Source organism: Rattus norvegicus, chromosome 5, assembly GCF_036323735.1.
Source record: "Rattus norvegicus strain BN/NHsdMcwi chromosome 5, GRCr8, whole genome shotgun sequence".
Lineage (NCBI taxonomy): Eukaryota > Metazoa > Chordata > Mammalia > Rodentia > Muridae > Rattus > Rattus norvegicus.
The window spans coordinates 100,861,410-100,875,172 of record NC_086023.1 but is presented as its reverse complement, the minus strand read 5'-3'; the positions used below and the strand labels follow the sequence as shown (position 1 = coordinate 100,875,172).

At 41.5% G+C, this 13,763-nt stretch overlaps 1 protein-coding gene across 12 annotated transcripts in view; it reads left to right on the top strand.

Moving 5' to 3' along the window:
- Mpdz (multiple PDZ domain crumbs cell polarity complex component) overlaps positions 1–13,763 on the top strand; it is a 154,446-nt gene that overhangs the window by 91,394 nt on the left and 49,289 nt on the right. For 7 of the 12 annotated variants that reach the window (XM_006238342.5, XM_039109364.2, XM_006238344.5 and 4 more), the window contains 4 exons: positions 788–986; positions 4,045–4,086; positions 6,601–6,705; positions 9,210–9,302. In XM_006238342.5, the coding sequence (XP_006238404.1) occupies positions 788–986; positions 4,045–4,086; positions 6,601–6,705; positions 9,210–9,302 (439 nt within the window). 12 annotated transcript variants of the gene reach the window in all.

Here is a 13,763-nt window from a genome sequence, read left to right as displayed (position 1 = left end):
GATAGAGATGAATGAGGCGCCGAGACAGAGTACACGCTGCCCTCTTAGGCTCTCCATTTGGAGTCCTGTCAATTTGTTGCTTATGTAAGACATGAACTGCTATTAGAAAACTAACCTGATGGTATATGATATTTTCTTTTTAAAAGTAACTTATTTTTGTTTTGTATGTATTGGTGCTTTTGTCTGCATGTATGTCTGTCTGTGTGAGGATGTCAGATCTTGGGGTTCCAGACAGTTCTGAGCTGCCATGTGGGTGCTGAGAATTAAACCTGGGTCCTCTAGAAAAACAATCAGTGCTCTTAACTACTGAGCTATCTCTCCAGCCCTATGCAGCGTTTTGTCTTGAAAGGTGGACCAACCACGTCGAATGATCTAAATTATATTTGTTAATTATGTGTATTAAATATAGAATATTTTACCTTTACACAATTTGACAAACATCTTAAATCTCTTGGAAAGATTTTATTGTGGGCCATCAAGATGACTCAGCTGTAAAAACACCTGCCACGCAAGCTTGATGACCTACATTCAGTCTCCAGAAGCCATGCTGGAGAAAGAGAAGTGAGCAAAACGTTGGCCTTCTGGAGTCCACACGTGCACCATGGCAGATTCATGCATATACCACACAGGCATAACTATAATTGACAATAAATTTAAAATATTTCCTTAGGAAACCTTGGTAACTAAAAGCATGATTCTCATTCTCTATAAATCTATAAATAATGTTGAATTTCAAAGAGTTTGAAAGTCACATGCGGTCCTTGTCAGCATTCCTTTCTTCCTGTAGGCATGACAGTAAGTGCTAATAAAGATGGCCTGGGAGTGATTGTGCGAAGCATTATTCACGGAGGCGCCATTAGTCGGGATGGCCGAATTGCTGTTGGTGACTGCATTTTGTCCATTAATGAAGAATCCACCATCAGTTTAACCAATGCCCAGGCACGGGCCATGCTGAGAAGACATTCTCTAATTGGACCTGACATAAAGTAAGTGTCATCTGGATCAGTTTATCTTAGAAAGTTCATGAATTTTATCTCATTAATAAGAGCATTTTTCTATATGATACACAGAATTATCTTTTTTTCCCATGTAAATTATCTCACGCTTTATTTCTATTAGTATTTGACTCTGGGTAAAGTTTGTGACACTTGAATTTTCTAACAGTATATTGTTATTTTGATCTGGTGCTCTGCTAAGAACCATAGCCATGAGAGACATCCTATGTTTCAGACATCTCATAATCTCACAGTCTCATGGTGGCTACAGCCCGCAGTATAAAGAAACACGTCCCTTGTCTGAACCCTGGAACTATAGCAGTTCTCTCAAGTGCCAGGTAGGAAAAGGCTAAAGTGCACAAGGCCTGTCTGAGCTACGCTTACCTTTCATGAGCTCCCTTGTGCCCCAGGGAGAGTCACTTTTTTCTGTAGTAATTTCTGCTTATAGACCCTATAGCTTATTTTTCCAGGAAGTGCTTGAATTTCCCTACAAGTCTGTAGTGTTCCTAAAACACATCTCTCTCTCTCTCTCTCTCTCTCTCTCTCTCTCTCTCACACACACACACACACACACACACACACACACACACACACACACAGAGGCCAACATAAAATGCAGCTCTGGCTTTGTTGCACTCAGCAGTGTGGATCCCCTCTGACATTCATCAGTGACTGTTCGAGCCTATTGTACAAGGCTTTAAGGTGTAAATCAGAGCTCAGGCAGTGATTGCTAGTGTGCGGTTACTTTTCTATAATATTTTGCAAATGGCATCCCTTCGAGCATATTGACCAGATGGTTTCTCCTATGACATCATAAGCAGTAAGCATGTCCGCTGTGAGCAGCTCCTGCTGTCTGACACAGAAGGGCTATTGCTCAGGAAGAACCTTCACTAAGGGTCTCGTAGCCCACATGCCCCTTTGACTCTGTAGTAGAGCAGATATCCAGCTCATGTAGCCGTTTCTTAGTTAACATTAATGGAAAGAGTACAGGGAAACATCATCTTAAAAGTCAGTCCTTGTGCTACATAAATGGAACGGCTTTTCAGATCATTTCTTCTTGCTTGTAACCAGCCTTCCTTTTGCCTAAAGGTAAATGATAGAGATCAGAGGGAAATGGTTTGTGCAGGATGTTTAGCTTACCTGATTGGCTGTGCTACGAAATGCATGTGGCCTGGAGACTGAACATTCCGTTGTTGTTCAATGATTTCCTATTAGGCACTTGAAGCAACAGTATCCATACTTGGTGCTGGGCTTCCCCACCAATGATCGTAGAAATTCAGCAGGATCTTTTAAGTGTCTGTCCTGCCTCGAGTTAATTTCAGAGAAGTTTTGAGTGGATTTAAAGTCAAACCATCTCTTCTCATATTTCTTTTTTTTTCTGTTCCCTCATATTTTAGTGATTTGTATTGTGTCTCTGCTTTTCTACTTCACTTGTCAATCAAGCTAGAAACCCCAAATCCTAGAGAGAAACATTGTCTTATAACTCTGAAAGATAACCAGAGGGCTAACTTCTAAGCTATCACTTCTCAAAAGTCAAAGCACACTGGGCATGTAAAACAGAGATAAGGAAAACCTGCCCTCTTCTGAAATTAACTAGTCAATCTTATAGACACACACGCGTGTAAGCACACACACACAGAGAGAGAGAGAGAGAGAGAGAGAGAGAGAGAATCAATATTCCTCACCAACTAGCTTCTCTGTCTCTGTCTCTCTGTCTCTCCGTCTCTCTGTCTCTCTGTCTCTGTCTCTCTCTCTCTCATACACACAGACACACATTTTTTCTTGTATACATACAAACAAAATCAGTATTTGTTACACACTAGTCAGTTTTATACATACATATATCAGTCTTTTCTACACAGATACTAGTCTATCTTTCTCACTCATCCAATGAGATGTCTTTCATACAGATATACTAGTCTTCTATGCACATGATAGTCTTTTACACACACACACACACACACACACACACACACACACACACACACAATTTTTTCTTAAAGGCCCACTAATGCTGGTTTAGCTGTCTGTGAATAGACTTTCCTGAGCCAATGGTCCAAGTTAAGTTTACTCTCCCACAGCCCTTTTCAGAAGCATAACACATGATATAAATCACACTTGGTGGGGCTGCCGAGCAGTGTTTTCTGGGCTTTCTCTGAAGTGTTTCTGGCCTATCCCTTTTCAGTCACATCCATTTCATGAAGGAGGGGTTTAGAGTTACCCTGAGGTTACTGTGCCAATCTCCCAGAGGGAGATTCTGAATAAAACCATCCCACCACCCTGACCAATTCAGCTCTGAAGTTATGGCTTGGCTCTAAGCTCTGTCCAATCACTTTTCCTATATTGCTTATTAATGGGGAATGCTGGAAACTATAAAGCAAAACAACAATAACAAAAAAGGAAGCCTCAAAGACTCTGACTGACTCAGCTCCACAACTGATTGGCCATAGGGAGAGGGTTGCTTGTGGAGACGGTGTGTATGCTCCTTTCTCTGCCACTCAGGATAGACAACTGTGAAGTTTGTGGGCATTCGTGCATGCCTAAGAGATGGATTGAGTTTCCAGAGTTCAAGAACACCAGTGAGTTCCAGGCCCCCTCGTTTCCCGTGGAAAGCCAGATGTGAAGCCTCAACAGAATGCACTCTGTTCCTTTTCACTGTACCTTGCCAGGAGCTAGTACACATTCCTGTAATAATAGCCAGGGTTTTGTGCTTAGCAGCAGCTGCTTATAACATCTGCCAGATAATTACCGCGCTGAATCAGAATTCACCTGCCTTAACCCAACGTGTGGGATGAATTCCTGATCAAGGAATAAAAGATTGATTGCAGTTACATTTTTCCATGCTTGTTAATAATCACCGCTATAGACTCTAGGAAAGAGCAGATGCTTTTCTGGGGGAGGTGTAGATGAGAGGGAGGTGGAAAGGGGGAAAATATCCAGGAGCACCCACTTTTAACTACATATGTATGCGTCTCACATTCAGCACAAGACATTGACATTTGTTAACACCATTGTAAAAAGACGCCGCGGCGTATGCTTCACATTCTAGATTCTCTGCAGCACCTGCTGACGATCGAGCCCCCTTTTATGTGTGAGTATTGGTGACTCAAAAGCTCATTATGGTTGTGTTACAACTTGTCTGTGAAACCATTTCATGCTTTTGTAACATCCCAGATCCCGATTAGATTCAGTGTATACAGTTTGGCTTTTCTCTTCCTTTATAAGAATGTCAGTTCCAGCAGAGCTGTGCAGTTGCTACATTTTCGCCTTGCAGTGATGGCTGTGAACTCATTTGGAAATCCTTTTTTGCCAGCCACTAAGCTTCCAGGCTTCTTTGTGAGGCTGACTCTGTGTGCATGTTCAGGCGTGGCCCCTGGATTAGCAGCTGTTGTCACATGTCACCATCGCTAAAGCAAATCTCTTTTCTTCCACCCCATGTGTAACAGAGGCCAGGTTACATAGAAGGTTTTGATGCAGTTCCCAAATAATCTGCTTCCCTGTTTCTGCCGCTTGCCATTCGGCTTTGCCGTTTTCTGCCTCATGTGGAGGTTTTATGGGCTGTGCGATTGGCCATGTGCTGGAACTGCTCTGCATGTGCTGTTACACTGTGAGATACCGCTTCTGATGACCATCTCTCAGAGTTGGGACAAAATGACATGGAAGCAACTTTGTCTGTTCTTTTCCCCTGGCCAACAAAATATCCAACAAATATTTTATAGAGCCTTCGTTTATTACCCTCTGAGAGAAATAAATCAGCAAATACAAACAATTCATGAATCCTGCTTGGAGTTTCAAGACGGCTAATTAACAAAACCGGCGAGGCTTGTCATTAGTATTGCTGTGTCCCTGTCATATTTTGCCTATGTATTTTCCTTGGTTTTTAACTTGAGGGTTATTTATATGAGTTCTCTCAAATTTAGGTTTTCTAAAGTTCTCTCAAAATTATGTTTTCTAAAAATCCTGTAACCTTTTAGATTTTACATTAATTTTTATGTTTGATTATTACATAGGAATATATATTACATGTTTTGACTCATGAAATTTAAATGGATAATAGCAAATTTACTATTGAGTATTTTTGTAACACTTTAAAGGGTTTTCTTGTATATATATATATATATATATATATATATATATATATATATATACACACACACACACACACACACATGAATGCATTAAGCTGGGCCAGTGACAGGCCAGGCTTTCACAGTGCCTAGTGAAATTCTGCAACCGGTGTTTTCTGCTCTAACTCTGGTCCTTGTTGCAGAAATGTCTCAGAGGTTTGAGTGTTCTTTTGGTGGGCTGGCTGTGGTGTGGCCAGCTTTGTTCTGAGAGAATCCTGCCTGCCTCAGTGTCTGGTGGTGTTTAGCTTGTGGCTGCCTCATATAATTTGACATGCTTGTGGTTGAGAATTTCGAGGTTCAGCAGTGTTGTCTTGCCTCAGCACCTCATGCCTGCACTTAGAAGCCATGCAGGAGCGAATGTCTTTGTAGTGTCCTCAGTGCCAGGATCCTGTGACCTCATCTTAATGGATGTATTGTAGGTTTACTATTGTATGTGGTTACAATATTGAGCATGTTCCATACATACTCTTTTGACTAGTAGGACAAACATGTCTTTTAGTGACTTCAAGAACAGTGTCTATCTGAGTAGTGACTAATTTGAGGATTTTGACCAACCTATTTACAAATGTAATCAGCAGAGCAACTGGCCTTCCAGAATAGCAGTAAATATGAGCTTTGCCGTGTTGACGTCTAAGCTCATGGCTGTATAGCATGACCAGCGCAATGTCTCCCACACGATGAACTCTCAGTTGCTACTTGTTGAATTTACTAGTTTTCTTTCAAGTATAAACTGATTTCTTTGAGGGAAAAAAAAGTAAAAGAAGTCGCTACACATTAGTGAATCTTTCCTTAAACTTACGGATGTTAGCAATATTGTTAGCAACAATAGGTTCCAGATACTTAGAGTTTTATAAAGTACACCTAATTTATTTCTACAAGAAAATGTATTTTATGACACAAATTATATTAATATAGATATTTATTTACTTACATATTTATTTTGTGGTGCTAGTAAAGAACCTAAGCCCCAGGCATGGTAAGCAAATCTTCTGCAATTGAGGTATAACCTTAGTTCCATTCATTCATTCATTCATTCATTCATTCATTCATACATTCAGTCACTCACTTCATTCACTTATCCAGTCATTTATCATTGTAGTAAAAAGAGAACCCCAGGACTTTCACAGCTAAGCACTCTGCAAGTGACCTGCCTCCCTAGCTTTCTTACTGAATTTTAGAGCATCCAAATATCAAAAATATTACATCAACTTACTTGTTTAGAGAAATAAATGATTCTACTTCCCCAATAATTGTTTCTCAGTAGCATTTGCATTTTAATTACAGTTGTTGCATTTGCCCATAGAGTATTTTGCTTGATATTTAGGTCGTATGTAGAATATGCTCATTCCCTATATCATATGAAGTGCAGACACAGTGGGCAGACATGAGTGGGCATTTGGAGTTTTACTGTGTTTGAGGGGTTTTCCTGACAGACAGACTCTCTTCCTTTTGCTTTCATGGACTGTGTTTATTTCCAGAATTACTTACGTGCCTGCAGAACATTTGGAAGAGTTCAGAGTAAGTTTTGGTCAACAAGCCGGAGGAATAATGGCACTGGATATTTTTTCTTCATACACTGGCAGGTGAGTAGATAAGTCTTACTATAAAACAATAAATGATGCAGAAGATTATAGAAAATAATATTTCTCTCTTTGTCTTACTCTGATAATTATCATTTAGAGTTGATATTTATATTTAGAATATATATATATATATATATATATATCTCCATGTCCAGTTCAATAAATTAAAATAACCTTTCATCCACCTTCTATGTAGCACTTTTAACAGTAAGAATTTGTAATTCTCCCCAGTTATTATTAGTTACGTAGACAGTACATTTCCCATAGTTATATATAGTCTTTTTACTTTTCCTAGAAATATCAAACAATTCAATCAGAAATATTTTTAACAAATACATTTATTCTATTCAGAGAGTCGTAGGCCCAGAATCTTTGTATATTAGGAAATGGTGCTCAGCTTTTTAAGGCTCTCACTATAGTGTATGTTAAGAACATTTAAATAATAGAGTTTTCTGTACTGCTCTGAAAAGATAGACGTGGGGTTGGTGGTGCTCCTGACTGAGTTCCCAGCAGGAAGGAAATGTCAGCATGCCTTCTCTGGAAGCATGTGTGGCTTCTGTGGCTTGCCTTCACAGTCACACTGACAGTTGCATAGCAGATTTCTCCCAAGCTTACTGTAGAGCATAGACATTTGAATGCTCTCTCAGAAGAGTCCTACCTCCACAGAGGTTGTCAGAACACCCCGGTTCCCAGTGACGCTGAAGGAATCAGGACATAGCACCATTGTTTCCGCTGCAAATTATGCAAGGCCCATGGTGTGTAAAGAGTAGTTCGGAATGTAAAGACACGATCGGTGCTTACAAAGAAAAAGAATATTGCAGAACTCTGGGCCTCATGACATTTATGGCAGCACTACCTCATTCTGTGCAAGTGTCCAAGTGCACTCCAGAATTCCTCTCTCAGACCTCATAGAATGAGTTGATTGTAGTTTCCCAGTGTTTTCTGTCAAAATGGGAAAAGCACTCTTTTTCTGTCTAAATGGAGGACAATTCACAGGTCAGTAGATTCAGGGGCCTTAAAACATTGAAAAGTTTAGAAAGAAGGAGCTACTTTGATTGCTGTCCTCCACTCTCAGCACAGAGAAGAAAAAGGCATTGGCTTTTCAGTGTAGCTGTTTAACCGCAAAGAAAGCATGTTTGTGTTTAACAGAAGGACACTTAGAAAAGGCAGTCTGCATCTTACAGAAGAATCTGCAGCAGCAAGAGCTTAACTTCCTGGAGCCCCCCAGCCCCAGCTGGTTTCAAAGCCACACTTAGGATGTAATCAGGCAAACTCTTAAGATCTTGACCATTGACTCCAAAGGAAGTCGCTAAACCAAAGAGGCAGTGTGCATGGCACAGAGAGTCTCAACATGTATGGTAGAGAGCAAGGGCTAGGAGTACTTAGAGAAGCATGGGGGAGGTAGTGAAAAGACCCAGCACTGTAGAGTCATTTGAAGAAACTGGCGTCTGTGTATCAACGGATTAAGACTGTCTTCCCAGCTCAGATGTCAGGTACGCAGTGCAGTGTGTCCAAGATTACTTACGCATCCCTTTTGTATAGCTCTCCCAGCCCGGGATTAGGGCAGAGAACCCCCTCTTCAATGGCTGTCAGTAGATGTTTCACCACTGCTCACATTCGCACTCTGTCTCCTAAACCTACTTTTTTTCCTCCATCGATTTCTCTTTTCATATCTTTGGCTTATGTTCTCTGGGTAAGGGCTTCATTTGGAAAGTCTCTCATTAAGCTATCTGACATCACTTTTATAAGACACCTCTTGGGACTGCTACTAACCACTCTGGACCATTGTCAGGTTTAGAGTCCAGAAAGCTCAGCTCTTTCCAGATCTGTCCTGTTTAGTTTACATAAAAGGGGACATCAGGTACAGAACAGCTGTAGGTAGGGCCTGTAGCAGATAAATTTTATTTTAACAGTGTTTAAACAACGTTTGACCATTCAGGCCAAAGGAAAAGGATATTCATAGAGAGCCTGGACATTGACCTCTCAGCTTGGGAACTATGCTGAAGTGCAGACCTACCAGGTCACCTGAGTTCTGGCACTGCGTCTGGAGCTCACATAAATGTGAACCAGTTCAGGATTCCTATCAGCGAAGAATAGCTACAATTTGCATACATGTTTTCTTTAGATTTTTCAGCTCTGTAAAAATCAACTGATGCTGAGTTCCTTTAAGGCAGAGAAATATTTGCTCAAAAGTTTTTCTTTAGAATCCCAGGTTTGTTGTGTTTCCCATCCCTTTCCTTTATTCGCTTTTATTCTGGATATCAGCAAATGCATGCACTGGGAAAGACTTTGTGAGCAGCAGTTTCTCCAGACTTCTGGGTACAGCTGACTCTAGAGTAAGGTCGTTTGGTTACATTCTCCTTTTACTATGCTGGGAAATGTTATAAACTTGTCAGTCACATACAGTGAAAATCCAGACAGTTCTACTGTTTTAGCTTAACTAAGAGTTAAGTGCATTTGAGGCAGTGTTGCTCCACATTCTCATTGTTTGTTTGCTTAACCAGAGATATTCCAGAACTCCCAGAGCGAGAAGAAGGAGAAGGGGAAGAAAGTGAACTGCAGAATGCTGCTTATAGCAGCTGGAGCCAGCCCCGGAGGTAAGCACTGCCTCTGTGTTCATGCATTCAGTGAGGTCTGTGGAAAGGGGGGGAGGGGGAGGGAGAGAGAGGGAAGGGAGGGAGACACACACACAGAGACAGATACACAGAGAGGTGGGTGACTGGTTCATAGCTTGCTCCTTATAGCATCACTCTTTTATTATTTTCATATGCACTAGAGAAAGTATTATTTATCATACAGGGTTAAAATTAACATATACAAGGATCTATAGCAGACACTAAAGTGCATAGATAGCTGGAATAAATAAGGTCTGAATAGTTTTAGGTATAGTGCCTAATGTCTATTTATATTTTAAAATTATATTTACATGTTTAACATGGTTACATTTAAAATTGTGTGTATTTTAACCAACGTGTGTGTATGTGTGTGTATGTGTGTGTGTGTGTGTGTGTATGTGTGTGTGTGTGTGTGTGTGTGTGTGTATCAAGAGAGACTTAAATGTGCACAAGGAACTTTGCGGTCACAGGCTGAATTTGTTCAAAGCCTTATACTTGCTGGCACTGGTTCCCGTGCAGCAAAGAAGACTGAACTTGACTATACTCACTCAAATCACTCTAACTTACCGACATTCTCACATGCTTACACTGAGTCAAGGCAGCTTGTGTTTACTGTGTTGAGTCTTGGGTATGGACCTAGAAACAAAGTTGATAATTAGTTGAGTAACCAGGAAGTAACTTTACGACATAAATCCTGCTTCCATGGAAGACAGACTGCCATTGGTCATGCAAGACCTAGAGATACATGAATCAAAGAACAATGTAGAATATGAAATATTAGTAATCATGGTTCAACCTCTTGAAGCTGCTGTAAAATTTGCCATTACTGTGAAGCCTTGCACTGATGTCGCCTGTTCACAGTGAGCATTAACCTGCGACAGTATTCTTTTAAACATAGATATTAAAATATAAATTTTACAATATGCCATTTTCAGAGAATCTATGCATCTTCAGCTATCTAAAATGAATTTTCAGTTTGGATTTTCTTCAATGACTGATCTGCTTGCTTTCTCTCTATAGCATTATCCACACTGAGAGTAGGCTGTATGTGAAAGCTCTTTGACAGATAATTTATTATAAAGTGTTCCATGTTAAATTATTTATATTAATAGATTGAGAAAGAAGTTAAATAAAATTATTCTGCAGTAGGTTGTTATAGATAAATTTTGTTGGAAAACAGTAACAATAGGAAAGATAAGGTTGCTTAGTTTTAAACACATACTAATATGAAGGATGGTTTGTCAGTCTGTCCGTGGTTGGAGGCAGTGAGAATGGTATTTGAGTCCCTTTTGATACTTGTCCACAAGTTTCTTAATATTCGATGCTCTTCAGTTGTCCAATTGGGGTTATTCATGGAGTCTTTTGAATTTGGAGGAGGAATCAGTAAGTTCTGCTTCTAAACAGCCTCAACATGGCAGTGGGCAGTCCTCAGTAAGTAACTGATCCAGTCTGTGTGTCTGTCACACAGCTAAGCAAAAGGAAAGTGTATGCAGGGGTTGTTACAGAAAAAGAAGCACATGTCCGTGGGCTTGGAAAATTAGTGTGCTTCACTCCTCAGTTTTGTCTTCTTCACATTAGCCTAAGAATTCTCTCTGTGCTGGTGATTTACACAGGGAAAATGCCTAAAGCCTGCACAGAAGCTTTTCAGTGTCTGTGTAGAGGACTTCTAAGCTGCTCCAAGGAATGTTTGTAGATGAGCTTTCCGGCACAGCCAGAACTTTCTGGAAATGAAGGTCCACTTCGCAGTATCAGGAACATAAAATCAGCAACGGCTCACGATGAAAAAGAGGATACTGCTAGTTAGTGTTAAGGATTGTAAAATGGGACGCATGAAAGGGTTCAATGGTAAAGGCACTTGCTCCTCAAGCCAAGTGGACCTGATTGATCGGAGTTCAATCCCCGGAGCCTACAGAAGGGGGAAAGGGAGAGCCACCTCCACAAAGTTGTCCTGTGACTTCCACATGCACCCCGTGACACACGTGCCTCTGTAAATATATCCACACAATCATAATTTTTTAAATTTAGATAATAAAATCGGCACAGATAGATTAGATCTTTGCTCGTGATCTCTACACGAATTATTTTTCCACTTTGCTTACGTTTTCATCCTGTGCTTTGGAGATGTCTATCATACTTGCTGTTTAAAGATCTGGTTCAGGCCATAGCTGATACTTGAGTGACTAATGGTGCTGTGAAACTGATTCTGTGCAGAAATGTGTATTTTTTTTTATGTTTGTGCATGACATCTTGTCTAGGGTACTTATGTATTATCCAGAAGTAGAATTACTAGCTTATAGACATATGCATTTTAAAAGTTTATTTGAATTACTTTGTTTCTTTTTGTGGTGATCATAATAGCTTGTACTTCTATTTCAATACATTAGTTTTCATCAAGTAACATGTGTAACCTTTTTAAAAAATGATCTGTCAACAGTTGGAAAATGGTACCTTGTCTTTACAAATCGTGAAAGTATAATGGGGTGGGTATGCATTTGCTCAGTTGTCATGTGCATTGAATAGCTCACTTCCTGCCAATCCTGTGGAAATCACTGCTGCCACCGCTGCTGCCGCCGCCGCCGCCGCCGCCGCCAACACCACCACCACCACCACCACCACCACCACCACCTCCTCCTCCACCACCACCACCACCACCACCACCACCACCACCACCTCCACCACCACCACCACCACCACCACCTCCACCATCACCACCTCCACCACCACCACCTCCACCACCACCACCACCACCAAAACCACCACCACCACCACCTCCACCACCACCTCCACCTCCACCTCCACCAAAACCACCACCACCACCACCTCCACCACCACCTCCACCACCTCCACCACCACCATCACCACCACCACCTCTACCACCACCACCTCCACCATCATCACCACCACCACCTCCACCACCACCACCACCACCACCACCACCACCACCTCCACCACCACCACCTCCACCAAAACCACCACCACCTCCACCACCACCACCACCATCACCACCACCACCTCTACCACCACCATCATCATCACCACCACCACCACCACCACCTCCACCACCATCACCACCACCACCACCACCATCATCATCACCACCACCACCACCACCACCACCACCACCACCTCTACCACCACCACCTCCACCATCACCACCACCACCACCACCACCACCACAACTACCACTACCATCACCACTACCACCATCACTACCACCACTACCACCATCATCATCGAATTATTTGTTGCCTATCATATGCCAAAGCTTTCATTTTGCAATTATATGCATTAAGTAGTTAAGACCATCTTATTAGAGATTCTTATTGGCTCCATTTCACAGTTGGGATATATAAGACAAAGAGAATAAGTAGGTTGCCTGGTGTCATGTGATTAAGTTGTTCAATTCCTTCCAATTAAACAAATCAACTTCCTAGGACTAAAGGGAAGCGGTTGGTGGCCTGCATCTCATCTGTCCCACACTGCCCCACAGTAGCTATCTCTTTCCACCATTCTTTTCACTTGACTGCAGTCCAACTTTCCACTCATTGAAAGACCAAATGTCACTGTTGCAGACACACTAGACCATACTGCCTTTTTGCCCTCAATGCCCACATGAGGCCTTCCATGAGGCCTGACATAGATGTAGGGCCTTCTCAACACTCTGAAATTCTTCCTGACTGAAAGCCACCTTGTGCTTGCATCCTCCTCTTTCCCACGATGGTCCTGTAAATTCATACATGCCTCCTTTATTCCTTTTGTAGTGACCAAGATCAAACCCAGGTGCTTGCACATACTGAACAGTCGCCTTCCACTTAGGCCCTCAGCCCCCATCAGCTGTAGCAGTTACTCTTTGAGCTCTGTATTTCTGCTGTGGATGGAGAGAGACTAGGGATAAACTGATAAGGCCCAAGGTGGGAGCATATGAAGTCAGCGTACAGGACAGAGAGGACATGCTGTGCTTTCTGGAGCGGAAGGTGCAAAGCAGTTCAGGGTGTCTTAGGGGGTGAGAGAAGGATCGTTTCATGTAGAATATTTTCAGCAACAGTCCTTCATGCTCTGACTGTTAATGATCAGGTCTGCTCTGGCGTTATAGATTCCTATAGAGGCAAGCTTCTGATTAGCGTGTGCAAAAATGTTTTTTCCCTGGATTTGGCTACTAAACCTAGGAGCTGCCATCTGTTCAGTGGTAGCTGAACCTCCTGATCATTTAATGACTGTATTAACACTCCTGCGCAACGGCACTTCTTCACTGGTTTGCACTTTAACCTAGAATGTGAATCCCATATTAATACAACAAACCACATAATTTACAGAATGTTTGAATTAATCCTTTGGATGGAGTTTCATTATGATCAGACCTTTAGTATTCTATTTGTTAGTGTGCTATGTGGAGCCTCTAAGAACCTTAACTATAAATATAGTACCATCATCCGCAGAAGACTT